Source organism: Hoplias malabaricus, chromosome 5 (genome assembly GCF_029633855.1).
Source record: "Hoplias malabaricus isolate fHopMal1 chromosome 5, fHopMal1.hap1, whole genome shotgun sequence".
Lineage (NCBI taxonomy): Eukaryota > Metazoa > Chordata > Actinopteri > Characiformes > Erythrinidae > Hoplias > Hoplias malabaricus.
Window position 1 is genome coordinate 28726557 of NC_089804.1, and position 26080 is coordinate 28752636.

Consider the following 26080-nt stretch of genomic DNA (forward strand, 5'->3'; position numbering starts at 1 on the left):
GGGTCGCGGTGGGTCCAGAGCCTACCTGGAATCATTGGGCGCAAGGCATGAATACACCCTGGAGGGGGCGCCAGTCCTTCACAGAGCAACACACACACTCAAACATTCACTCACACCTACTGACACTTTTGAGTCGCCAATCCAGCTACCAACGTGTGTTTTTGGACTGTGGGAGGAAACAAGAGCACCCGGAGGAAACCCACACGGACACAGGGAAAACACCGACCAGATACAGACATTTAAATTTTTTTTGTAAAATGTCACATCTGTTACACATGTTCTTAGCAGCTCACAGTTGTTGGTTGTACTGTTAATCTGCCCCTTTGAAATGTGACAAAGTTTTGAATTAGTTAATGTCATAACTTGTGTTCGATGATATTGTTCTTTATTCACTTGGATAGTTTCATTGTTGATTAATGAAATAATATGAGTTGCTTAACCTGACAAATTAACAGGATTTATGTTAACAGGGCAACAAGCAAACATTTTTACATCTATGCAAATATTTATAAGTTGAATAAGTAATACATTCAGAGTTATTTAACATTAAGGAGTACTTACATTTATTCAACATTACATTTGGTTACATTTATACTGTCTTACAGTTACATCTGGCCCTTTGAGGGCAATCATTATGCTGATGTGGCCCTCTGTGAAAATGAGTTTGACACCCCTGGTCTAGAGCATTGATTGCAAAGCAGGAACACTCCCTATCCAGTACATCACAGGGCAATGGTTCACAATGGTTATCAGAGCCGTTTATTCCACCACACTTTCCTGAGGCCCTAAGCATAATTTTGATAACGGGCCCTCCTACCTGAACCTTAGGATCCAAAATGTAACCATTTTTTGACAGTTGCAATTGACTCTCCACTAGTATTCTCCCTCCTTTTCGCTTAAGAATAAACAGCCATGTACAGAACAAAATGAGGTGTAAACAAACAATATTTATTTTTAAAAAAATCTATATATAAATAAACAACTGCAGCATTTAAGGTGGAATAGAAGAAAAAGAAGCAATCGTAGCTGTTTATTCTCCAGCATGCAGCTCTGTGTCACCTTAAATAGTACAGTAATTTTGTCCAGGCAACTGTAACTTCTTCACTGTTTAAGGTGTAACGAAAAGGTCAAATATGCCGGTCTTGTCGTGTGAATATCGCGGAAACATTTAAGGTAGAACTGAAACTTCGAAGAACTCAACCTAGTGCTTTGAAGTAACTAGCGATACGTATTTTTTAAATATGGAATGTAATAGTAAGGAACTTTCCCAGTAAACATTTAGCCGTTGATTCAACGTTGAAATAACGTAATGACTGCCGTCTAATCAACGTTCTCTTAAGGTTGAAAATGAAAGTTGAAAAGACGTCCAAACACAGACATTGAAAAGACTACTATTAGACGTATTTTGGACGTCCATTGACGTTATTAATTGGTCCCGAAATAAAATACTTGTATAAAACGCATTTTGGACGTCCACTGACGTTTAAAATATGTCCTTGACGGACAGACTACTTTTAGACTTATTTTGAACGTCCAGGGACGTTCCTTGTTTACTGGGTTGAGTGTACTGGTGTGTTTGAGTAAGTTTAAGCGAAAAAAACATCTTCATTTTTCAAAGTTAAGCTAATAAATTTGCAGAGTACAGCTGCGCAGTGCACGCCACCTGTAAATATATAGTTCATAGACTATTATCTATCAACAAACCCACCTCGAGAAGTACAATCACCTCAGTCTCGTGGAATCTTTTCCCCTCTTTTCATATCCTGAAGAATAATATAGCTTCACCATCAGACGATAGACAAACTCTCATTACCTGACGCTACGGAGAAACGAGGGAGCATTGGTTAATTTACGGGGCCTTACGCAGCGTGCGTAGTGAGCGTATAGGGCGGTCCGGCTCTGTTGCTTAGTGTAGCTTTCATGTACTGTTATGATATATTGCTATATATGCTAACTTGCTGGGTGGTATATGCTAAAAGCTCTGTGTAATAAAGATATTTTACATAAAACAAAATAACAATAATCGAATCAGATCCTACCCTTGTATATGTATAGAAATATGTATAGCACTATACAGGACGGTCATTCCAAATAAGTTAACAGTACAAATACATTTGCTTCTATTTTCCAGGTCATTAATGTCTGAGCATTCACTTACATGAAAATGAACGGAAGTCTTGAAGTCATTCCAGGATGTAAGATAACATCTTGAAGAACAAACAGCAGAAAGAATAACACATTATTTCATTGCATGGCCTCTAATGAGTGGCAAATCACGGTGGAGTCATATACTGACTCGCAGCAATGTAATGATCATGCTGTCTGAATGGTCCCTTGCTGCTTTATTTAGAACAAAAGCCTAAAAAAGCACTATGTTCAGTGACCATTTCTTACTGTGTAATGCTAATGTGGTTTAGGGAGCCATTAGCAATAGGTTTTGAGATCTGCTCCTTCAAATCTAGGCCAGATGAATAAATCAGTGCTGATATTACTGAGGGTATAAACTAATGACCGTGAAACATGGAGGAGGAATTGCTCTCTGGTTGCTGAACTGCATGTTTCAGGGGAGTTATTATGTTCCTTTGCTTTCGTCTGTACAGAGCAGGTGTGTTAGAGTGCAGAGTGCTTATACTGGGAATTGTTTATGAGATTAAAACAAAATAGAATCTGCCAAAAATGACGAGCCTAATCCATGTACTTTAACTTAGCTGTCTTTGGAAATGAGAACTTGGCAGAACATCGGATATACATCCCACCTATGGGATTTCTAATTGCATGTTAGCGCTAAAGCTAACAATGGTGCACGTAAATAATTTAATTACTATTCTAGATTGAACATGGACATTTAGAACTTGTAGAAGACATTGCATGTTAACTGAATATTTAGCAGATATCAGTTACATAGTCTTCTCCAAACCTCATATCTCATAGAAGGTAATTTTAAAGGAGCAAATGAAAATGCTTAACTCTGGAAGTTGAGCAGGATATTGTTATGGCTCTTTTTACTGTATCTACAGTATCTTTAATTTGCAAACATAAGTATGTTACTGCAGGGGGCAGACTTTGCCAAAGGGGGCGGGCAGCTGTGATGGTTAGAGAAGTGGGCCTGGAACTGAAAGCACACTGGTTAAATCCACACAACCAGCAGGAAATCTAGGAGTAGGGGAGTGAAGGAGAAAGCTGTCTTCTACCTCAAGGCACAGCTAAGGAGGTGCTCCTTGGGCGCTGGGGATGGCAGCCCGCCACTCCAGGTGGATGTGGGCTCACATCCAGAGAGAGAGTGAGAGAGAGAAAGAGAGCGTGTGTGTGTTCACCTGCATGGATGGGCTAAATATGAAGGAACAATTAGGTGCTGTACAGTGATAATAAAAGCACATTTAGCAGGTTTATAATATTTTACACTATTTTCAGTCGATAAATACAACAAACACAATGATACGAATACGTTTATTCATTCATTTATTCATTGTCTGTAACCTTTTATCTAGTTCAGGGTCGCAGTGGTTCCAGAGCCTACCTGGAATCACTGGGCGCAAGGGGGAACACGTCCTGGAGGGGGCGCCAATCCATTGCAGGGCAACACACTCACATATTCACTCACTACATTATAAATTAAAAATGACTTTATAATACAAATTATAGGCATGTATTTTGCACTTCCTAGAAATCATTAGGGCTTCTGTGAAGACTAAGTAGGCCTGCCATACCCACATAAGCAAGTCTGTTTAAGCTTACTTAACAACTCATTTCAGTTTGAGGAAGGTTTAGAGTTGCAGTTTGCACAATACTAATTGGTGGGGTTTAAGTTTCCATTACTTAGCTGCATTAGCTGCGGTGCAAAAATAAAGAAGCATACTTAGACAACAAACAGGTCTCGGCTGATTGACTACATTTGGAGTAAGTCATTTTTAATAGAACTTTAAGCAAATATGGCTGAGTAATAGTTTTTTCTAACTGCTTTTTCCAGTTGCCTGAAAAGCTGAAGGAAGCACTGTTTGGCAAGGAGAAAGAAGCACTGCAGCTTATTGAAGTTGAAGTGATTATGAGATTACTGTGTGTGGATGGCAGTAAATAGAGGACTGTCTAACACATAAAGCACAAAGCAACCTCCCCTTGGGCCTTTTGCCATTGTTTTGGAGCATATTCTGCTGATCACAGATCACTTTCCAAATATGAAATGAGAATATACACAAATATTTGTAAATGTTTTGGGCTCCGCCGGTACCGCAGAGCGGGAAATGTGGAGTCTCGTTTCCTTCACTCTACCACAATCTCAATTTGAATCAGTAAAATAAACAAAAGGCATGTGTAATTACACTGAAATGCATACTGCCGGTATTATCACTACTAAAACAGCCATTTTCTTACTTTTGTAAGTGCTTTTCAGAGCAGAAATAAATAAAAAGTTAAGCTCCCTGACTACATGTTTAGAGGAAGTTTTAAATACAGACAAGCTTTCATAGACGGCCTAATACCAACAGACATGGTTGCTTTGGTTTAAATGCTGTAATTCTAGCGTTTTTTTTTTTTTTTTTGCTATTACTTTTACAATGCAGTTTTAATTTTTTTATATATAGTTTTGTACTTGAGCTACAAGGCTAAAGTTGCTAAGAAATAATGGAAGCAAATAGCATTGTTCAAATTGCTTACCTACTCTTACAAAAATTATGTTTATGCAGGTGCGTTATAATCATACTTCCTTTTTCATACTTCCACACCATACCTCTTTCTTTTAAGTTAGAATAGGTCTATGTGCTATACAAAACATGTTCACAAAATCACTCACACATAAAGAGATCTCACCATCTCTATTCTTGCCAGTTTCAGTTCCAGAATGGGCCGTTTAAGGCTGTCACTTTTGTGCAAATAAGCTGTTGCTGGTCACGCCCCATCCCCTGTTTACGCTGAGCATTTACCACGTGAAAATGACAGAAAACAGAGACGCCATCCAACCCAATGTGCTCGACCCTGAGCGTTTAACGAAAACTTCAAATATGCCGGTGTTACTGTGATTGTGTGAGTATAGCGGCAGCGTTTAAGGTGGAACTGACATGTCGAAGAGCTCAACGTAGCACTGGGAAATAACTACGTAATTTACGTGGTATGAAATAGTAAGCAACATTTAGACTGCACTGATGTGTTTGGGAATGTTTAAACGAGCACTAGACAGAATAAAATCAGCAGTATATGTTCACTTTTCCGCTTCAAAGTTTGGGTCATTACACTGTGGCACTGCAAGGCTTTTAAGGTCGTGGAGAGCAGCTGTGTAGGGACCCTACGCAATGTGCGTAGTATAGGGCAGTCCGGCTCTGTCTGCACAAATTCATGAATACCAGGGTGGTTCTAATCAAATTTTCCCTAGTGTGGTGTACAAAATAAGGGAGCCATCCAAACGTCTTGTAAGAAGCATATGATTCCTGACACAAAAATCTTTCAACTGACTCACAGAAAACTGATGGGTATTTATTTTTTCACATTTGGGGTGTTTATAGGAGTAGTAGAGACCCAAAAAGGTGAGTTTTGCATAATATGTCACCTTTAAACTAAAAATAAGCTATCCAATGTTGTTCTATATTATCAGTGATATACTAATCACAATTATACTTGTATAATTGGCTTATACTTACAAGTACACGAAAAATCCTGAGTATATTTGGAGTATTTTTGTACTTAATCTTTTGACTGATATACACTTAAAATTTGTTTATGTTTCGGTATGAGCTTTGCCTAACGTAAACAAGGACTACTGACGTGCAGACTGACCAATTAAATGTTTACAGAGAAGATTATCGACCAATAACAGTAGCTCTACAGTCAGACCGTCCAATCAGAAGATTTTAGGCTACTTCACCACGCCCCCTTCTCACTCAAGCGAACCAATTGGAGTAGGGGAGGGCGGGACTAGTTTGTGAACGAAACGCTTCTCGAAGTTCTATGAAAGCTCTAGAAAAACAAAATCCCGGACGTTTGTGAAATTCCGCCCGGACATTTTTTTAAGTCTAAAAAAGAGGACATGTCCGGGTAAATGAGGACGTCTGGTCACCCTACTTATACATAAAGTTTAATGGCCTATGTTTGGCCTGTAGTTTGGGGTGAAATAGCTAAGAGTAAAACATGGGTGGAGTTGAACCTGATGAACACAGTGTTATTAACCAACGCAAAACAAATAAGTCTTTGGTTGATTTTATTGTCAATATTCTTCTAAATACTTACCTGCTAAACATATTGTCATTTTTATGCTGAGGACATTTTGCTTCATTATAACTCGTAGATATTGTATGTTCAGTAATGAGTCTCCATCCATTGGTGGCGCTGTCTTGCTGCATACACTCTGAGTCTCTATTATTTACCTAAATAAGTGCTATGAAGACAGCAGAAATTTCTGTTAAGTATAAACTTCAAAAACCTTGCTTTTCTGACTTTCTGGACACTGCACATTGTCCAGTTTAAGTTTAGAGATAGGGTTAAATTTATGGCTGTTTTGTACATGCTTAATTCCTGTTATAATCCATTACAATTATAAGTGAGATGTAAGTATATAATTAGTAAAATACACACACATTATATATTCATTTTCATATAGTTTTAGTGCATAACTTAAATGTGAACTATTTGTGTACTCAAAATGTAGAATGGGCAATGGACAATTAGAAATTGGGTCAATTTAGTTGCAAGAAGCAGTGAATTAGTACATTTACAAGAATGCTGCTAGTACACTCTTACTTAATACCTAAAGTATACCATGCTTGCCCAAAATCAAATAGACTAGCTTATGTTTCTAACAAGATGGTACATGCTTTTCTCTGTAGAAATGTACATATTCAGGCTTTAAGATAGCTGCTACTACTGTTATACTACTGTTAACAGTACAGGAATGAGTGGTATGATGAAAAGTGGAACATTCTTTTACTTAAATATTTAGTTTAACTCACTGTATATTCCATCTGTATATTATCTGTACAATACCTCTTACATATTCACATGTAAATATTAGAACAGTTTAAAATATCTCTAATATATTCACATTTATATTTGTTTATACTTCTGTCTATATTTTGTATATATTGAACATTTATACTTGCTGCTTATTGCACTCTGGATATATACTAAACTACATTTCATTGCTTTTTACTTGTACATGTGTAATGACAATAAAGTTGAATCGAATCGAATCTAAGTCAATACGTTGTACAGGACAAGACAATCAAGTACCACTTTTTTTTTTTTTTACCATGTTTTAATAAATTTACTCTTAAAGGCATCACTCTGTTTTCTACAGAAATCTCCAACTCAAACCAAGTGTGTGCACTGAGACAAGTGTGTGATGTCTACACTAATCTGGGGGCTTGTAGCTCCAGTACAAAACTAAAGAGAAAAACTTTGGATGCCAAATATGTCTAACAACATCAGGGGTAATGAGAAAATTGTGTGAATTCGATTTCTGGCCAAATCTTCTAAGAAACACTACAAGGACTTACACAATGAGTTCAGTCTGAGTCACAGCAAAACTGAAGTGTATCTTCACTTTGTAGAAAAGCAGTGGGCTTGAACTTGTTACTTAAGATCCAGAAGAAAACATCCTCCAAGCTCTTGTCATGTCTTACTTCTGAAAAGCCCTGAAAAGTGGGGTTGACTTTGGGGCTGGATTTTGAAAGGAAAGGGGCTTTCGTGCAGTAATTGCTCTATAATGAGGGCTCCGGTGACCCCCTGCCACATCATGGCCATGTTTTTTTATTTACTCGTCTGCTCCAAGCCAATGGCTCAGTTAAAAATGATGGTTAAGGGGGGGGGGGGGGGGGGGGACAAGTCTTTCCAAGCTCCTGCATGGAATTTGATTTCTCCCAACAGCTGTCTTGCTTTATTTGACCATGAAGTCGGGGAAGCACCCATCTCACATCAATCATGCCGGGCCGACATTTCCTGCAAACTCTGCTGCGAGGATAAATGGGGTGGAAGGAGGAGGTGAGGGCTAAAATAGGAGCATCGCATTGGCAGGAGAACAGCTGGAATGATGCTGTTGTTTATGTGGTCTAATGCCTTCCCCCATTAGGTTGATGTCTTTGAGAAGTCATTTGCTGCACTTTAGGAGAAGGCTCAACACTTACATGGAGAAATATTGCTTTTAACTGGGTGTATAATCAAGCACTTTAGGACTATTGGATTTTTTGAATCCTTGTTTTGTTTCTTTCTCAGCTGTATATAGAAACTGATCTGAAAACTCAGTTCAGGTGGGCCATTTGCATTCAAAGTAATTTTACCAAAACTCCAGGTTACCAAAAACTGCAAATAGAAATGAGCTTTTACCATCCATTTTTTATTGTAAAAATTGTTAATACACTTTAAATTAATCAATGTAGTCGATGTAAATGGGAATTAGGTAATATTTAAAATCTGAAAGCTTCTACACACAAATAGTGTAAGGCAGTTAATAATGCATTTGATTAGATATAAGCTTATTTTGATTTGAAGTTTTTTTTTTTTTTTGCTAAAATTTAGAGGTGGAATATATACATTTTCATAAATAATATTCATATTGTCTCTGTCACACAGCTCCAGAAGTCTGGGGTTGTAGGTTCAGTACCCACCTTAGGTCACCTATGAGGATTTTGCTGTGTTCTCCCTGTGTCTGCATGGGTTTCCTCCCACAATCCAGACACATGCTGGTAGGTGGATTTCTTATTCAAACTTGTGTGATGGACTGACAGGTTGAAGGTGTTACAGAAAATGAATGAATTAAAATGCAATTATTTATTGATAAATGACCTTACATGACAACAGGTGTCTCCGGAAATGACATCATTAATTTTACAGCTAAAATTGATTTTGAATAAACTTCCTTTTTTAGTCATTTTGGTTGAATCACTAACAATTTGCACAGAAACACTTTTTTGACTGTCTGTAAAACTTAAACGCTACTGACACTGTAGGCCTGACTTCCCCGCTGCTTGTGCTTTAAAGCAAATTATAAGCCTTCCTTTGATGGCTACACCATGCAGAACACACATTTTGAGTTGCAGCAAATTATAAACTGCAACCGTTAAGCTTTCAGACACATACAAATAGTGTTTATTTTAAAGGGTGGCTTTGGGTGAGTGCCCTCGGCCTGGCATAGGCCTGCAGAGTAGAGAAACAGTGGAGACTTTATTCCTCATCACCCCAATTCTTCAACCTCCTCAGTCTGCGCACCACCTCCCAGAAGCTCTATGCCTGCTCAGACCCAATGAATGGGCTGTAAGTCAACCCAAACATGTATATGAGGCATAGAGTCCCTTAAATACAGGGCCATAAGCTTGAACCTGGCAAAATCATAAACATGTCACCAAGTTGCAATTCTCCAGTTGGGGCCCTGAATTGTAGCTTGTACAATATTAAGCCTGTCTCATATAGCCAATGGTGGCATGATTTTAGACCAGTTTAGACCAGAGGACCTTCCAATCTAAAGCATGCATTTGCAAATGAATAGGACTCCTGAATTGGGATCCTATCTTTAAAAGTGCTGCAGAACCGCCACCACCACCACAGCAAACTGCATCCAAGAGTAATAACCGCATCCTTTTCGTAACGTGAGGGCCATACGTTTGACATTATCACTTGCAGTTTCTTTTTGAACTGAATGACTATAAGGCGTGTTGTCAAAGACAGTCCAATGAAAACAAAAGGCAAAGCATGGCTGGAGAAATGTGGAGCAGCACTTTGGCTGAGTTGGGTTTCAGTCTAATTGGGATCATACGCAGCATGTGCAGTTTTGGCACATACGTTAGATTAATCAAAGCTCTTTTAATCGTGCTCAACTCTCCTGTGTGTGCGGCTGGGCGCACTATCAAACTCAGACCTGGCCTCCACTAGTTTTTCTTATAGACTGGTGATTTCATTTGTGTGTAAAGACTTTACTAAGTCCTTAGTTATCTATGGTCAGTATGGAAATGTTGTTTAACACTAATTTCATAGCACTACTGATATGTAATGGAAGTCTTAGCAAGGAAAACCTTCAGGGTATATATATAGACCAAGTGCATAGAGTACATTAAAAAGTAAACACTGAATCTGCAGAATTTAGTCTTTGATGGTATGTGATGTGAGATGATCATTGTAGAAAAAGGTAGGAATTCAGATTTTATTCAGTGTTAGTGATTGTAACCAGGTATTTCAGCATCTGCAAAACAAATATAGCCATTGTATCGCAGTCCATAATTAACCAATAAACCTACATGTGTCCTATGAGCTTTATTTATGCAGAATTCATAATTGTAAAATAATAATACATCTATTAAAAATCCCAGACTCCTTTCACCATCATGTCTGACTCTTTCATTTCATATGCAACCATTTTGAATGACACTTTCCAATTTAATAAATGAATTGTGAAGAAATTTCGAAACTCGGGTGGAGTTCCCCTTTTAAACAGACTGTTGCAAAAATTGATAAACAATTCATAACAAGTCATGAACAATGAGGTTTGATATAGATCTGAAATAGAATGCCAAAATCAAGTAAGGACTGAGAGTTGAATTCTGTATTTTATGGTAATCAACACTGACTTGTGCATAAATAGATTTTAAAACGGAATTTCATTAAAAATGGAATATTATTTCTTGTTTTTTACTTGTGTATCTTCAACTGGATTAATCACTCCCTCTCATCCCTTCTCTATCCAATAGCTGATGTGTGGTGAGCGCACTGAAGCGGCTCGACTGCAGTCATATCATCCACGCGGACGCTGCACATTGGTGGTGGTTGAGGCAAATCCCTACTGTCCCAAAGTATGTACCGTGTTTGAGTGTATATTAAAAAAAACACTACATAAATGTAATTAGCATTTTTAAATGAGTGTGTTAGTTTCTAATTACAGTTTGAAACATAAAGGCAGCTTGAATTTGGAGCTTACAGCTGATGTTTACTAGATTACAAAGTGAACCTAGAAGGCTACTGGTGCAACATCAGCATTTATAACCTTAGAATTTTTTTAACTGTGTATAATCCATGATGTTATGTACTTTCAGGTCTGCAGGCATTAGCTTGGTAGATGGCTTTAAGCATTATTTTGTGCTCCATTAAAACCTATTTACAATTAGAATGACACCCCCCACACACACACCCCGCTTCACTTACCCTCCACCTGCCCTGCTGCCCTTCAACACCGCTGACCTCCACAGGCCCTGACTGTCCAAACTGAATCACACACGGACATCCAAATCACTGGATTCCTCACAGCTGACACTTCCCCTGATTGTAAGTTATGGTGAAGGGCGTTCTGCCTGCAGAGTCCCACGGGAGGAAATGTGCACTGAAAAAGAGAAAATATAAGAAAAATCAAAGAAATAACAAATAACGGTATTAAACATCTAAGTGTAGGCTATTCCTTTCTGTGAATGAACCATATTTCAGAGAAATTTTATTTTTAATGGTCATGCCTTGAGAACTGTTGGTTTGTGGTGATTATGAGGCTCATATAATGGTCAATGTGAAAAAAAAAATAAAAACAGAACCGAATAAAATAAAACAGTAAAAGAGTTGTCTTTTGCAAATTGCAGTATGTGTTAATTTTATTAAATAAAATATACCCTATAAAATAGCCAATTACTAATGTTTGTACTGCCAGGCTTTTATTTTAGATTTTAATTGTGTGTTTGATCTTACTGTTTTTATTGTCTACATGTTTTTTTGTTTATTTTTTTAATGTTTTTTTACAGACAACTAATGAAAAATGTCCGAAGAAAAATATATTTCATGGATTTTAAAAATTGATTTTAATTTACTACAATATTATTATAACACAAAAGCACAAGAAAATTTCATGATGAATGGACCAACAGAAATTCTCCAAAATTCTCCTTTTTTACACTAACTCCCATTGAAAACTAAGCTTTTTCCTTCTCCTATACTATATATCATAGTTAATATTTTAATGCTGTGACTGTATGGTAAAAATACTACCTATTGCTGCTTTAAATCACACTCGATTCATGTTATATCATACTATACTGATGTAAGAAAAATGCGGTATCTCACGCGCATAAAATAAAAATCATAAAATATGATTAATATCGTGGTTGGTCTGATCTGGTCGCACGTTTGGCCCTTACCAGCAAACAAACTTCATGTGATCATGTAAGGACCCAAGAACTGACTGACCACCACTAAACCACCCCTGATAATTATGGGACTGAATAGCGGCCAGTGTTTCCACATTCCACTGCCCAGATGTATTACGACATCCGGGTACTTTTCGTCTGCCTTTGACGGATCCTGTGGTTTCACGTTAATGTTTCTGAAACATTCTGGCGGGACGTGTGTGAGGCAGCTTTGTGGGCGCTGGTGAAAGCAGGTAATGGAAGTTGTTGCGTCTCCCTGGGCGTCTGTCGTGGCCTCCTTTGTGGAAGTGTGGCTGCACCTGTCTTTAATCTGCATAATGAGCGCGACTCGGATATGGGTGAGTACTGACGAATGGCTCTGTCGTTTGCCTGAGACAGAGCGGGGGGGGGGGGGGCTTGCAGATGTGCAAGAAAGCCCCCCTCCTCTTCACACAATCATCCAGTGGAACTGCTACAAAAAAGACCACCAAGAGAAGAAAAGGTTGCAGTGTGAAGACAGGGTTTGGTTTTTGATGACTTGGAACCAATGCGGGTTTCTCTGGAAAAAAACGCTGGAAGGTTATTATATGAATGAGCTGCCTTTTTTTGTCCTTATACGTTCATATAGACAGGTGTATGTGTGTGTAAAGGTAAAAACGTTAAAAACATACAAACATTAATAAATTACCAGCATTTATATTTTCAGAGGTATCACAAGAAAGTACCTAAAATGCGTTCAAATGTTCAAATACTATAAAAATTAAAATATTATTATTTCACTTGTGCTATATATATAGACACACACACACACACACACACTGGGGTCACGCATATTCCACAAGTCACATGTTCAACAGGAACTAGCATCATCTGAATTTCCGTATTTTTTATGTTGCTCACTTGGCTCATATAAACCCTGTGTGAAACTCATTAAGTTAAATTTTTACGACTTTTGTGCTAAAAAAAAACAGGTCTAAATTACATCCTCTAATCTACGCCTGTCTTAGCCAGAAAACATATAATTACCTTTTTTGTTACTTGTTTTTATATTTTAAATACAAATTCTCTTGTTTTTTTAAAGTTACAATTCTCGAACAATCCAGAATAGTACAATTGCACAATAAGAAACGTTAAACAAAAAAGCACAGATTTCCGTGCCCACCAAATGTATTTGTTTGCGCTGTTCTTCCTATTGACCTCAAACTTTGATTGAGTCTGTCTGGAATTTGTCTGGGGTTGATGCTGCAGCTGACAGTGTTTTTCTGATGAAGAGTTTGTTAAAAAGTTTCAGTGTGTCCAGAGGACAATACTCGCGTTTATATTCTGCGGGCTTTTACCAGAATGATCCGGGGCAACATTTCAGCACCTGCGTCTTTTCTTTCGTTAAACAGCAGTGGATCAACATTAACATTAACGCGATTGGAAGAAGGCCTGCGGAACTAGAGTCTCGTTGGCAGAGCGCTGTTCGTGTAAAGATGGATGGAAAAAAAGCAAAAAGGCCGAGCAGTCTCGCAGCTCTCCCGCTGTTGTTATTGTGCACTCACGGTATTAAGTGTCTTCAAGAACAAACACTTTCCGCTGAAAAGGACCATCCTGTGGTCGAGGGGGCGCTTAAAGCAGCAGGGCTTTGCCAGAGCTATCAACGGCATCTCATTGTAGCCTCTCTGGGACCTTCCCATAGTCCCCCAGGCCCTCTGCTGAAAGACAACAACATCCTTCAACAAACACTGTATTATACTGCGCTCACTTACTCGCTGTGATACGAAACTCCAAATGGCGAAATGGTGGAATAAATGGTCTAAATGGTGGAAGCAGATCTCGTACAGTGGGATCGTTCACTGAGTAGAGAAACAAAAGGAACATATCAGTGCCAAGATAGCTACATGGGATTACAAAACATGCATATGTCCCTAATATTACAACTTTCGCAGTGTGAGTATATATGAAGGTAAAAAAATTTAACATGTCAGTGCCGGTAGCAAAATTATATTTTTTATTATAATCATTATGGATTATTGAGTGGTTCCGGTGAGGAAGACAATTATCTGATCTTTTTAAGAGGATCAGTGCTAATACTGCGGTAATAATGACATCGTTACCAGCATTTAGCAAAATTAAGCAAGTGTGATATATTATGAAGTTTAAAATAGTTTCTATGCGCGGAATTTTAATTGTAAATATTTTTCTACGCACCACATATAGACAATAATGATATACATACAAAATGACATATTATATAATTTATAGACGCAATACCTGATGATCCACATTTTTCACGCAGTGAATTCTAGAGACCTGATTGTAAAAGGTGGCTTCCGGTAAAATGTTACATTGCGATATTTTAAAACTGACTTTTTTTAATTATATTTTAAGGGAGAATTTGTAAACGTATATGTAAAGATAAAATAATATAATAATCTATTTGCAGCTAGATTGAAGGCGTGACGTTGGCGCTAGTCAGTTAAATGTTGCTAATAGTGCTGCTAAGTTTACTGGATTATTTATATCAGAATACTTAATATAGAAGCATAACAAATAGCACAGCAGAAAGTGTTTCTAGTTCGTCTTAAAAGAAATAATTGAAATGGATGAATGTAGTGCTCATAAGACCCTGCAGAAAAAAAGCTATATTCATCCATCTCAATTATTTATTTTATTTATATATTAGCCATATTATTATTATTATTATTATTATTATTATTATTATTATTATTATTATTATTACTGTTGTTGTTGTTGTTGTTATAAATGTGTAGTTTGCCTTCGAAGGTGTGAAAAGTAAGCTTTTATTATTATTATTATTATTATTATTATTTTGTGGTTCTGCCTTTTGAGCTTTTAAGCAATTTATACGTATTAGTTATACGTTTTGTGTAAGATTGTACACTGTCATTTGGCTGGTGTAAATTAACTTTGCTTTGGATGTAATGAGGCTTGTTGACCAGAAATATAAATATTTAAGGAAAACGTAATTTACAGACAGATCTACTAACGTGTTTTAACAAAATTAGGAAGTGTAAATGAATAATATAAGTATAATTTTAAAGTTCTCTACCTTTAGCGCGTTGTTTTGATTTTATATTAATTACACACCATTGTTAAATAAATTATTTGAATATGTGAGTGTAAGTTTTGCGTTACACGTGTCCAGATTGTCCTGAAGCTCCAGCAGTGTGTCAGGTTTATAATCATAAGAATTCCAGACACACCGAGTTATTCAAAGCCTGCTTTCTTCTTCGCTTCTTCACATTTTCTTGAGGATAGGATCCTCTTTCCCATAGACTTCAGAAAAGTGTCTTTCACAATGCCATTACAGGACCTGCTGTTTGACTTACGCAGACGCAGATGCATTGGTACATTGTTATATTAAGTCCAGTTCGCTAAACTCAGTGCTCAAACACACCGTTAGTCTTTCTTTGACTCATCTTTACTTGAAGCCCCCGACAACGAGACCGCTCTCATAAATCTCTACTATAATCCTGAACATACTATTTTGTAATGCTGATATAATAAGACTACACTATGCAAAGAAATGTTTTTGTTATAATGCATTGTTTTAAATCAAATCCGTTAATAAAAGCACGTTTTATATTGTGGAAATGTTGTGGTACTGCTAAGCACAGACGTCAGGTTTCTGTTAGTGATTGAAGGAGACTGTTAGAGACATTTAAAAGGAGCTGTACTTATTTTGCTTTCAGGTAAGCTGTGAACGATCCATTCACTGAAAAAGGGGAAAAATGAGTAAACTATTTAACATTAAAAGGAATATCCGTAATTTGTGTTCATAATCCGTTACAAAATGCGCCACCGGATTCTTCTGGTATTGTTGTCTCGCATTCCAAAAAGTTCCCTTTATTCGAATTAATTAATCCTGTATATTTATCTGGTGGATATATGGGCTTAATTGTGATTATTGTTATTATTATTATTATTATTATTATTATTATTATTATTATTTTAGTTTAGTTTATGCCTTTACATTCTTTAATTTACATTCCGTCCAAATCGTTTCTAAACTAGCGGACATGGTACCGCCGAAAACGTGTAATACACAACTTAGTAAAATTGGAAAATACGTTTTCAGTGTCAGGTCTTTGCCCTGAAATGCACAATCTGCAAAATAGCCAAGTGATGTAGGGTTGTGGTGACGGTTAGGTTCGAGGTTAGGTTGATGTTAATGTCGGTTTGGTAAGAGTGAAGGCATGACATTGGCTCAGACTTAGCTTATGACGGAAAAAAATCCAGCGACTTGTGCATTTCAAGCTTTAGTGGGATAAATCTAAAACTTTGGTGCAATCTCCCGTTTGATGCCTTGTTTAGCATTTTTAAATCGTGGATGCTAATCTCCAATTCTCTAATTAATCAAATATTTAATGCATAACACTGAAAAAAAATCAAAATTACTTGATATGTTCAGCACTTGTGACGCCGTTAGTTTTCAGTTATTGTGCTAATTCATTATTTGTCATGGTAACATACAGTGTTTGATTATTTTTGGGGGTGTTGCCGCTGTGGTAACTTTATTAAGGATGCGTTGTCATGGTAAATTATTGGGGGTTTTATAGTCAAACTTTTAGGATTTCGAAGATATGATAACATTTTTTTAGGTATTGGATATCATTGTAACTTCGTTAACAAGAACAAATAAATCGAAAGAGATAAAAAATCACACATACTGTAAATGCATGTGAAAGCAGAATGTTGTTTTGGAAGATATGGCTAGTTAAATTGACGTTGACGATGACGTTGATGGTAATGAAGATTCAAGACTACTATCTCTTATCATATTTATATTAATTGTCTAATTATTAAAGTATGACCTTTTCCAACTTATTATGCTGAGACATACACCACAATAAACAAGAATGTCTCATAGCTTTAGGGGACATCACCCATGATTCTCTTTACCAAAATTGGCTGTTCACATTTTTCTACAAAATGATCAGAATTATTTCCATGAAGCCAGTTTTTTAAGTCTATATTACAGAGTAATAATAATAAAAAACTTCAACGTCAACACCCTGACATTGTAGGCTCTGTTTAAAACTGGGTGATGAACTGCTCTGTAGTAAATGACAGAGTTTGGATGAGTTTGTTTAAAGCTACAAAAAGCAGGCTGAAAGTGACTGGGTGAAAGTCATTCATCAGCTCATTTCCACTCATAAACAGCTCAAAATGAAGAAGAAGCACATGCCATCATTCTGATCCTTTCATCCTCTACGCATTCAAGACCAGCTATTCTGCTTGAAATACTCATCCCTTCATTCTACTCTACCTTCGTTTTTTTCACCCTCTCATCTTACATCCCAGTCATCCTTCAATCCTACACATTTAACTCATTTCATTCATCCTATGGCTCTCATCCCATCATTTTAAGTCTCTCCCCTCATTCATGTTATTCATGCCACTCATTCTTTCATCCTGATACTTCCATCCTCGACAAGAGGTGTAAGTCATCCTTTCATCAGCTATTTAACCAGTATCATGTTTTCATCCATCACTCACCCAACCACACTAATCTCTTCATGGATCTTATCCCATTGTTCTCATTCATCCTATAGTCGTCCTTTGATCTTATTAATCAAACTCATTATTCCATACTCCTTCTGCATTCATTCTTTCATCCATTCTACTTATCCAACTTAACTAATCCTATCATACTCATCCTTTCATTCTACCCATCCCACATGTCGTTTCATCCTCCTACTCATCCTTTCATCGAATTCTACTCATCATGTCATACTACTCACCGCGCTCACTCTACTCATCCTTTCATCCAGCTTCACCTGGTGAGTGCATGCATCCTACACCAACTACAGGACACACTGTCCTTTTATCCTAAACCTTTCATGCCACTTACTGTACTCCTCTAACTCATCCTTTCATTCCTTCAGCTGACCCATGTATTCCTCCCCATCTCTCTCATTTTCTGCCTCTCCTTTCATCTTCTCCCAGGTCCGCACACCTGCTCCAGCATTATTTTGGTTCTACTCACCATTAATATGATTTGGAATCATATGCAAATATAATCTAACACTACAGGCTATTTCCAGTGTTCAAGATTTAAAGCAGACATGCGTAAACCATTATTGACATCGGATGCATATTAATTTATGTTTATGGGTTCTGTTTTTATTTAATTGGAGGCTGACTCTATAGTTTTGTCTTTGATTTGGCTCTGTATTTATATTTGGGAGTATTTCTGCTCCATATTCCAAAGAGAGAAGTAAGCCACTGTTGTTAATTAAATAATAATCAACTATCTTTGTAAAAAGAACATTTAATTTTGTATCCATATTATTCAGACAACAGTTAAAACCACGAAGAACAATAATTGCAGAGAAAAAAAGTTCCTGTGAATGGCATTCCCTCCAATGGAAAAAAGGGGGAATATAGAAAGAGGAAACTGATTTCTGCTGAGTATCGCTCTGAATGTGTCCTCAGCAAAGGCCTTAGTGGCTTCTCAGAGCAAAAAAAAAAATGGAATCAGAAGCAGGTAGTATAAATCAGGACCTCGTTGTGTTTGGATTTGTCCATAAGTGCCCAAATATCAGCTTCAAAAAAGGAGCAATTCCAGCCTGTGCTCCGAACAGCTCCGGTAGAGAGTCACATGGGCAGAGGCTGCTCATTTATTCCTCTTGGTTGGTGTCGGACTGTGATGAAGAGGCGTCTCCTGTCCTCTCCTGCTCCAGAAGCTGCTCGCTCGAGGGGATGGAGTTCTTCTTCGGTCGCCCTTTGGGTTTAGTGGGGGATTCAAGTCCGCCTCCTTGTAGAACCTAAAGACATTCAGCAAATAAATTACTGAGCCAAAACAAAGTTATTCTGCTTCAACAAGTAAACTTCTGCAAAGAAATAATGGCTGCAGCAAAGAACCTTTCCAACAACAACAACTCAACTGCCAAGTTAGAAAATACTCCTTTTACATTTATAACGGTCTAAATAATTCAATTGTAACTTAAGTGTAAACAGGGTCATTCGGATTATGTTGATGTTAAATGGTACATAGACATAGAGATTTTCAAACAAACCTGGGTCTGTAACCTAAAAATGTCAATTTGATTTGCTATCCAACCCATTGATGAACATCCACATCTCTTCTGAATTTGGAAAATAATGTTGGATATGGTGCATCACTCTGAAAGGTTTCTTTGCATATTTTGCCTTGGAATATCCTGCAGGTGCCAGTCTTTCTCCAGTTTATCGCAAAGCAATGTCTCAGGCGTTCACCAGCATTTTCAAAACAGTTTCATGTAACAACTTTCTGTGGAGTACAGCTTTTATAGACAGTAAATGCTTGAGACATTGAATTCCAATCACCACCGTTTTGAATATTTCATACTTGGCACATTTTACTAGAACTGCACATTTCACATTAAACCACTCTGACTGGGTTTGTTTCAATGTAAATAACTTGATTATGCACAAAAATGTGAAAAACTGGCATGACTCCTCTTTAAGCAACTAGTGGAATTAGAACTTCAAAGTACATAATCGAGTATGAATTTTATTAAATATATGAAAAAGTTGTATGATCAGTCGGTATAAACGCTGTCCCAAAAATGACATTACTGAATGAAAAGATTAATATATATATATATATATATATATATGGTAAATGATCAGGAACATACAAATATTTCATTAGAATAACTGAGTAAATGATGTTAGCCAACGAGATCTCCAAAAATTAGTACATATTTAGCTTCTAAATCTGCAAAAAAAAAAAAAATAATAATAAAAAATAAAATAAAATAAGGACTTACAATTTTCTTCCATTTCATTCTTCGGTTCTGATACCACGTTTTGACCTGGAGCTGACTAAGGCCTAAAGATTCTGCCAGGTCTATTCTGTAACATAATAAATGTAGCACAAAATTAAATAAAACAAAAAGTGGTTCAGTAATAACAGCTACATTCACAAGCATTTGAATGCTATTTTGTCTTTGAATAAAACATGCTACATCAACACAAATATTTCTAACCTTCTGTAAACTGAAAGACAAAGCTGTCTGGATGTAAACGTCCTTATGTGGAAAATGTCCATTGCATTGACTGCTTCCAACAGTGTCCATTTTCACTATTCAGGAATAGTACACGGTGGATATTTGTCCATTTTTTTCAGGTTTCAGGGACAAAGGTTCACTAATGGTACAGGTAGAGTTAATGTCCCCTTAAAGGTACAACAATGGTCTTACAGGCCGTCTATGTTCCCTAAATAAAAAACCTTTCAAGATGGAATTTATAATATAAGTATTAACTTTTATAACAAAAATATTTGAAGTACAATGAGGTGTGTGAAGGTAAAGTTTAAAAAAACATTTTTAAAGGAATATGATGAAATTCCGATTCAAATAAAATGATTAACTTACCCTTAAAATACTAGTTAGGTTACAACCCCAGTGCCATGAAAGGTACCATAGTACTCTTTTTAATGATACAATTGACCAATTATTAATACTAATCGATGAAGACCAGGAATATAATGTGTGTGTGTGTATCATTGTATACACCTCTGATTCATATATCAGCCAAATAACCGTGCTGTTTACAAGAGTAAATCTTTGTGATAGAGGAGCTCAGATGTGTTAAGGCTTCACCTGTCAGGAGTTGAGAGGTATTTTTGCTTCTCAAATCTCTTCTCCAAGCCCATCAACTGTAGCTCGGTGAACACCGTCCTACTCCGTCGACCCTTTTTGGTTTTGCCCACCCCGTCGCTGCCAGGCTCCAGTTTGCCCCGCAGGTGGAGGTCCAGCGGGAGGTGATGTGTGGCTGATGCTCCAGATAGCAGAGCTGATCCCAGGGGTGACCCCAAAGGACAGGGCAGAGGGGAAACTGGAAACTTCAGCATGGCTGACTGCTCTGCTTTCAGAACTGTGCACAAAAACATCGACAATGGGTGTAAGTATGGGCCGATTGGGCAGCTTGTCCGAATGTGTCTCAGTAATGCTCATAAGTATAGCAAATAAGAAATAAAATGTATGGACTAACATGTTTAAAAAAAAAAAAAAAGGAAAACAATGCAGTTATTTTCAGATAAAAAAGTTACCAGTTATCATTCATCAAGACCAGTTAATTAAACACAGGCAGAAATATGATTATGTGAACTGAATAAAGAATTTTCAATTAATTTGATTCAAAGTATTGAAAAAAAACAGCAACAACAACAGCAAAAATAAAACAGTACACCACAAACATATTCACATCCCCTAACACTGAACATATCTGTAGAAATGTGAGGACTGTTTGATAAATGTATACATCTTTGGTAACATATTACTGACATGCTTGATGTTACTGAAGTCTAATGGTCAATGTTGCTCAGCAACTCACTTTAGGTTTTATTTATTGCTCTAAATGGGCCACTTCAAATGAAGGAGTCTCTTAAAACATCAAAAAGCACTAAAGCGTGTCCCATGTGGTTTATATCTTCTAAATATATATTGTGTCTTTTCACAGATAAGGTTAAATTGGAGTAATAGGTCTGTTATAATTCATAAAACGGAAAAAAATTCAATCATTTGAATGTGTTTTTTAAAAACGACTGAATGGAAGAAAAATATTAAAGGTATTAAAAATTAAATGAAAGTCTTATCTGATCAGATTTGAAGAAATTAGGCATGTTCAGAAGGGTTTTTAAATTGTTCAATTATTAAATATTAAAATATCTAGGTGCAATATGTTTAATAGGGTTATACAAGGCCTAAAACTCTCAATATTTTTGGCAGCGTGTCACACAATAATAAAAATAATAATAATAACAGCAACAATCACACGGGGTTTTATTGTTGATATTTGATGTCGTGACCTCACTCAGAAAGTTCAGATGAAACTAACTCAGATAATTCGGAGCTCGCAGATAAAACGTATTATGCATCTGCCATTTTATCAAATTATTAACAATGAGATCAATTTAATTTAAATAAATCTTGAAATCCGTGATGATTTATCTCGATTATTCGCTCGAGTTGTTGTTCTTCTCTTCGCTAGTTTAATCAGTAATAGGCAAATTTGTTTTAATTGTGAAATACACATTATGTTTAATATTTGGCTCTTTTAGGTGTTACTATTATTTTTGAAATATTGCTTTAATAAATTTACCAAGTCAATCCCTGAGCTCATTAAATGTTCGAGAGTGAATAAGGCCAAGACCAACCAAGCGATAGTGATTCTAGCTGCAGGGATATAGGTGAAACAATGAATTGTTTAATTGACCTTGTCTGGTTTAGTTTTGCTTTTGGTTTCTTAGATTAGACCATTCTCAAATAATCAAATATAATCAAATAAGCGTCGTGTGTTGTTCTAAAGAGCACAAAATGGGGTCGCGGGCAAATCTTCAAGATGAGAATAAAAATTAGCTAATATTTTAAAGGCAACACATTTCAACACGACTATTTATCATTTAGCGAACTCTTTATTTGTTTATATGAGTTAAACGTCTTGGAAATGTGCCTTAAGTTTTGCACAGGCCACAATCTTTGGTTTTCTGTAGGTGAGTAAACATTAATTGCCCGAAAATATACAGAGCGTTACCTGCAAAACTTTTTAGACATACATTTTATAATCACGTTATCGGTGAATGTTTTTTTATGTGATGGACTTGAACGTCGTGGAGACAGTCGGTGTCCAAATGAAAGTATCTTCATTTATTCTGAGGAACACAGCAGCTGCTGTGTGAATGCTTCACGACTCAAAGCTGGACACTAATAAATGCTCCAAAAAATCTCTTCACATTAATTCGCGGTAAAATTTACAGATACCCTATCGGAACTGTTTGCTCTGGGACATTGACTGTATACTCTCTTGTGTCTCGAGCGTCTTACCTAAGTGGTTGGGATAGGGTCGCGCGGACAGCAGCGCGTGAACTCCGAATTTGAGTAAATCGCTCCCGGGTGGAGACACTGCGTCGTCCGGACGCTCCGTTAAAATCTCTTCGATCATGAAGCTCCGGTATCGGTGAGACCTGTGGTCAGCGGGGTAGTAGTGTCCGCCGATGTCCAGATGGTGATGCATCATTGTGGTGGATGTGTTACACTTCTACAAGCCCTGGAGGAGAACAAAATCACTCTCGCGGATCACATGGAGGACTTATACGTCTCTCAAAGACGCTGAAAGGAGAGGCTCCGTTTTTCTGTTCAGATACATCCTGGAGCCGATGAAGCAATCCGAATAAATACAAAGCGTGCGCAGTCCAGTCTCACAGTCCACAAACACAGAAACACAGCTCCTGGTGTGTGCGGGACTCACTGTGGCCAGCTGCTGCAAAGAGACTAGAGGAGTTCAACAGAGAGAGCGAGAGAGAGAGAGCGAGGGAGAGAGAGAGAGAGAGAGAGAGAGAGAGAGAGAGGGAGAGCCCTCCCACAGCAGTTCAACTGGGTGTCTAAAGCTTAAAGGTGCGCCTCCCTCTTTTTTGATGACACTTCAAAAAAAGATGAGAAGAGAATTAAAAGACTTATTAAGAGAATATATTGTTGTAGCTCTAAGCTTGAAGCTAATGTTAACCCCCTCCTATAAAAAGATTACACAAAATTATGAAATCAAATTAAAATGAAAATATTTTACAAATGTCCCGTTTCAAACCATATTCTTATTTAACGCATTCCTATGAATCGAAATGAAACATTAACAATAAAATCAAACAAATTCAAATAAATAAAATAAACAAAACAACAACAACAACCTTGTAATAATTGGAAATTAAAAACGTTGTCAAAACGACTTCTCAGCCCCTCTGCTTTCAAGCAAGGCACAGATTTCCTAAAGAAAAAAGGGAGAATGTATCTCTTAAACTTTTTAATCTTTTTAAAGCACTATTTAAACCAAGTGTAAATTAAAAACACGTTTGTGGGTGTTGTCGCGATTTCAGTCCCCAGCTGCATGAAGACAGATAGCGTGTTTGTATTTTCAGTGTAAACACATTGCTTACTGTATTCCACACAAATAACACACTGACTGGGATCAAGTAATACAGACGCCATTAATTGGACACACTTGTGTTCAGATGTGTGAAACACATATAACACCCACAACACATCACGTGATTTTTTAACACGTCAGTTTCAGGCGAGAGAAAAAAAATCGCTAATAACACACTTTATTAATGTGTTATAACAGCTTATATTTTGTGTAACAGCTTTTACAGAAACAGTTATTACATGTTTGGGTAATAATGGGAGTTTCTTATTACAAGATAAAAATAACTTTCAAAATCCTATTACATTAATTAACATTTACTACAATTTAAAAACTACATAATTACAGTGTAATAGCTGTTTTATTACAGAAACAATTACCCAAGTTCAAATTTCAAATATGTTAATGTATTTTAAACAACTTTGTGCATAAATAACCCGAAAATGTTCTCCATGAAATTTTCAGATATCTGCTTTTAAACAAATATCAAACAAGTGAACCCCAAACATTATATTGTTCTGTGTTTCAGAAGAATATAATATCATATAGATTCCCGAACAGAATTACACAAAAACGGGACATCACATTTATATAATAATTTCAAAATTAACAAATAAATACATATACCGGAAATCTATCTATACAAAATATATCTATAATAACAAAAGTTATAGTTATATATGAGTAGATAAGTTCTTCGTATGGGATTACAGTAACGCAAAGGATATTTGTTGGCTTGTTTGTTTGTTCGTTCGTTCATTATTCTTATTATGATATATTTATCGCACAAGCTGTCCGACAATTAGCAGTTTGATTTATAGCATCATCTGGCATATACTGTACACATTTTAAACGTTACAAAAATTAATTTTTAATGTTCAATATATAAATAAATATATTTTTTAATTCTGAATTCTCGTGTGCTATTAAAAATGCATGACAAAAAATGTCCTCCCCCGCAACGTAAGTTATTACATTTAATGTGGTTATAGGTTTAGTCACAAGTATAAGTCAAAGAGGTGTATCTAATGTCAGGTAATACACAGAAACAAACGTGTGTGTGTGTGAGCGAGAGAGAGAGAGAGAGAGAGAGACTCTATTAGGTCCACTAGGCGGCAGTAGCTGTATGATGAATGATGACAATGGCGTTGTGTAAGTTTCAAATCTGTATCTCTATGTGATATGGTTTTATGTCTTGTTTTTCTTTTTCATCCATAAAACATCAGGTGTTTGTCCATAATAACAATAATAGCGGTCATAATAAATGCCAATGAGTGAATTTCGTAAAGAAACGTTTACAATTCTTAAATCTCTTTTAATGTTTTATCTCTTCTTACTAATACCAGGCCCATAGTTTTTTCTTACATATTCTTTTCCCGTTGGTGTCATGAAAAAGGCTTATAATTAGCCAGGGTTATGTACAATTGTAATGCTTTTTCGTTTAATCACTTAGATTTAAACAAGCTGCTGGTAAAACTGTCTTTAATACTCATGCTGTATATAAATGTCCTGTTTTGATTGGCTTCTCTTAGGGGATGGATGATGCGGCCAAAAAAATCACAATAAATTGTATTAGGTTCTGTCGGTAAGATATAATTCCAATATCGATATGGGAAAAAAAGTGGGCAAGTAAAACAAGAAACATGATATCATGGTCAAGCCTAAACTTATGGCTTTGTCAATATTAATATTTTTAAAGTAACTTTATAACTGAGTGCACTGAACTGACGCCAGCCCCTGTAATGAATGTCAGTCAGCAACAGTTGCTGTAAATAATGTATAATGAAATATTAAAAACGTGTATAAAAATCAAATAATTGGTATTGAAACATTTTATATTGCGATATATATTGATATTGAATTATTGTCCAGCCCTAGCTCTTTATACTGTACCCTTTCTCCCAAAGCAGTCTAGAGTGAAATGTGCTGTAACCTTCTATCACTTCAAAGCACACTGGCTGTAGACTGTATAGGCAGAAATATCTTATGGTCAAAAGTTTGTGGACAACATGGTCCACAGTGGATGTAGACCGAAATAGTTTGCAAACCCTTGCACATACACAGTCAGCCATAACTTTAAAACCGCCTGACTAATACTG

At 36.6% G+C, this 26080-nt stretch overlaps 1 protein-coding gene and 1 long non-coding RNA gene across 2 annotated transcripts in view; both read right to left on the reverse strand.

Moving 5' to 3' along the window:
• The window catches only part of LOC136696478 (uncharacterized), a 33329-nt gene extending 31495 nt beyond the window's left edge, over nt 1-1834 (reverse strand). The window contains exon 1 of the long non-coding RNA XR_010802619.1: nt 1709-1834. This is a non-coding gene — a long non-coding RNA (uncharacterized lncRNA). The remainder of the gene's footprint in view (nt 1-1708) is intronic.
• A 16866-nt stretch (nt 1835-18700) lies between these two features.
• barx1 (BARX homeobox 1) lies at nt 18701-23084 on the reverse strand. Its single transcript, XM_066670097.1, has 4 exons — nt 22892-23084; nt 20669-20942; nt 19835-19919; nt 18701-18847 (listed from the first exon to the last, which is right to left on the reverse strand). The coding sequence occupies exons 1-4, from the start codon at nt 23082-23084 to the stop codon at nt 18701-18703; spliced, it is 699 nt and encodes a 232-aa protein (XP_066526194.1).
• Between the last annotated feature and the right edge of the window lie 2996 nt (nt 23085-26080).

Bases quoted from the DNA above. Each gene is read 5' to 3' on its own strand.
- barx1 (XM_066670097.1), bottom strand. From the start codon at position 23,084: ATGATGCATCACCATCTGGACATCGGCGGACACTACTACCCCGCTGAC. The intron at 20,943-22,891 runs GTAAGACGCTCG...TTTTGTGCACAG, and splicing joins ACCCTATCCCAACCACTTAG to TTCTGAAAGCAGAGCAGTCA. The intron at 19,920-20,668 runs GTGAAGCCTTAA...ATTATGTTACAG, and splicing joins TACCTCTCAACTCCTGACAG to AATAGACCTGGCAGAATCTT.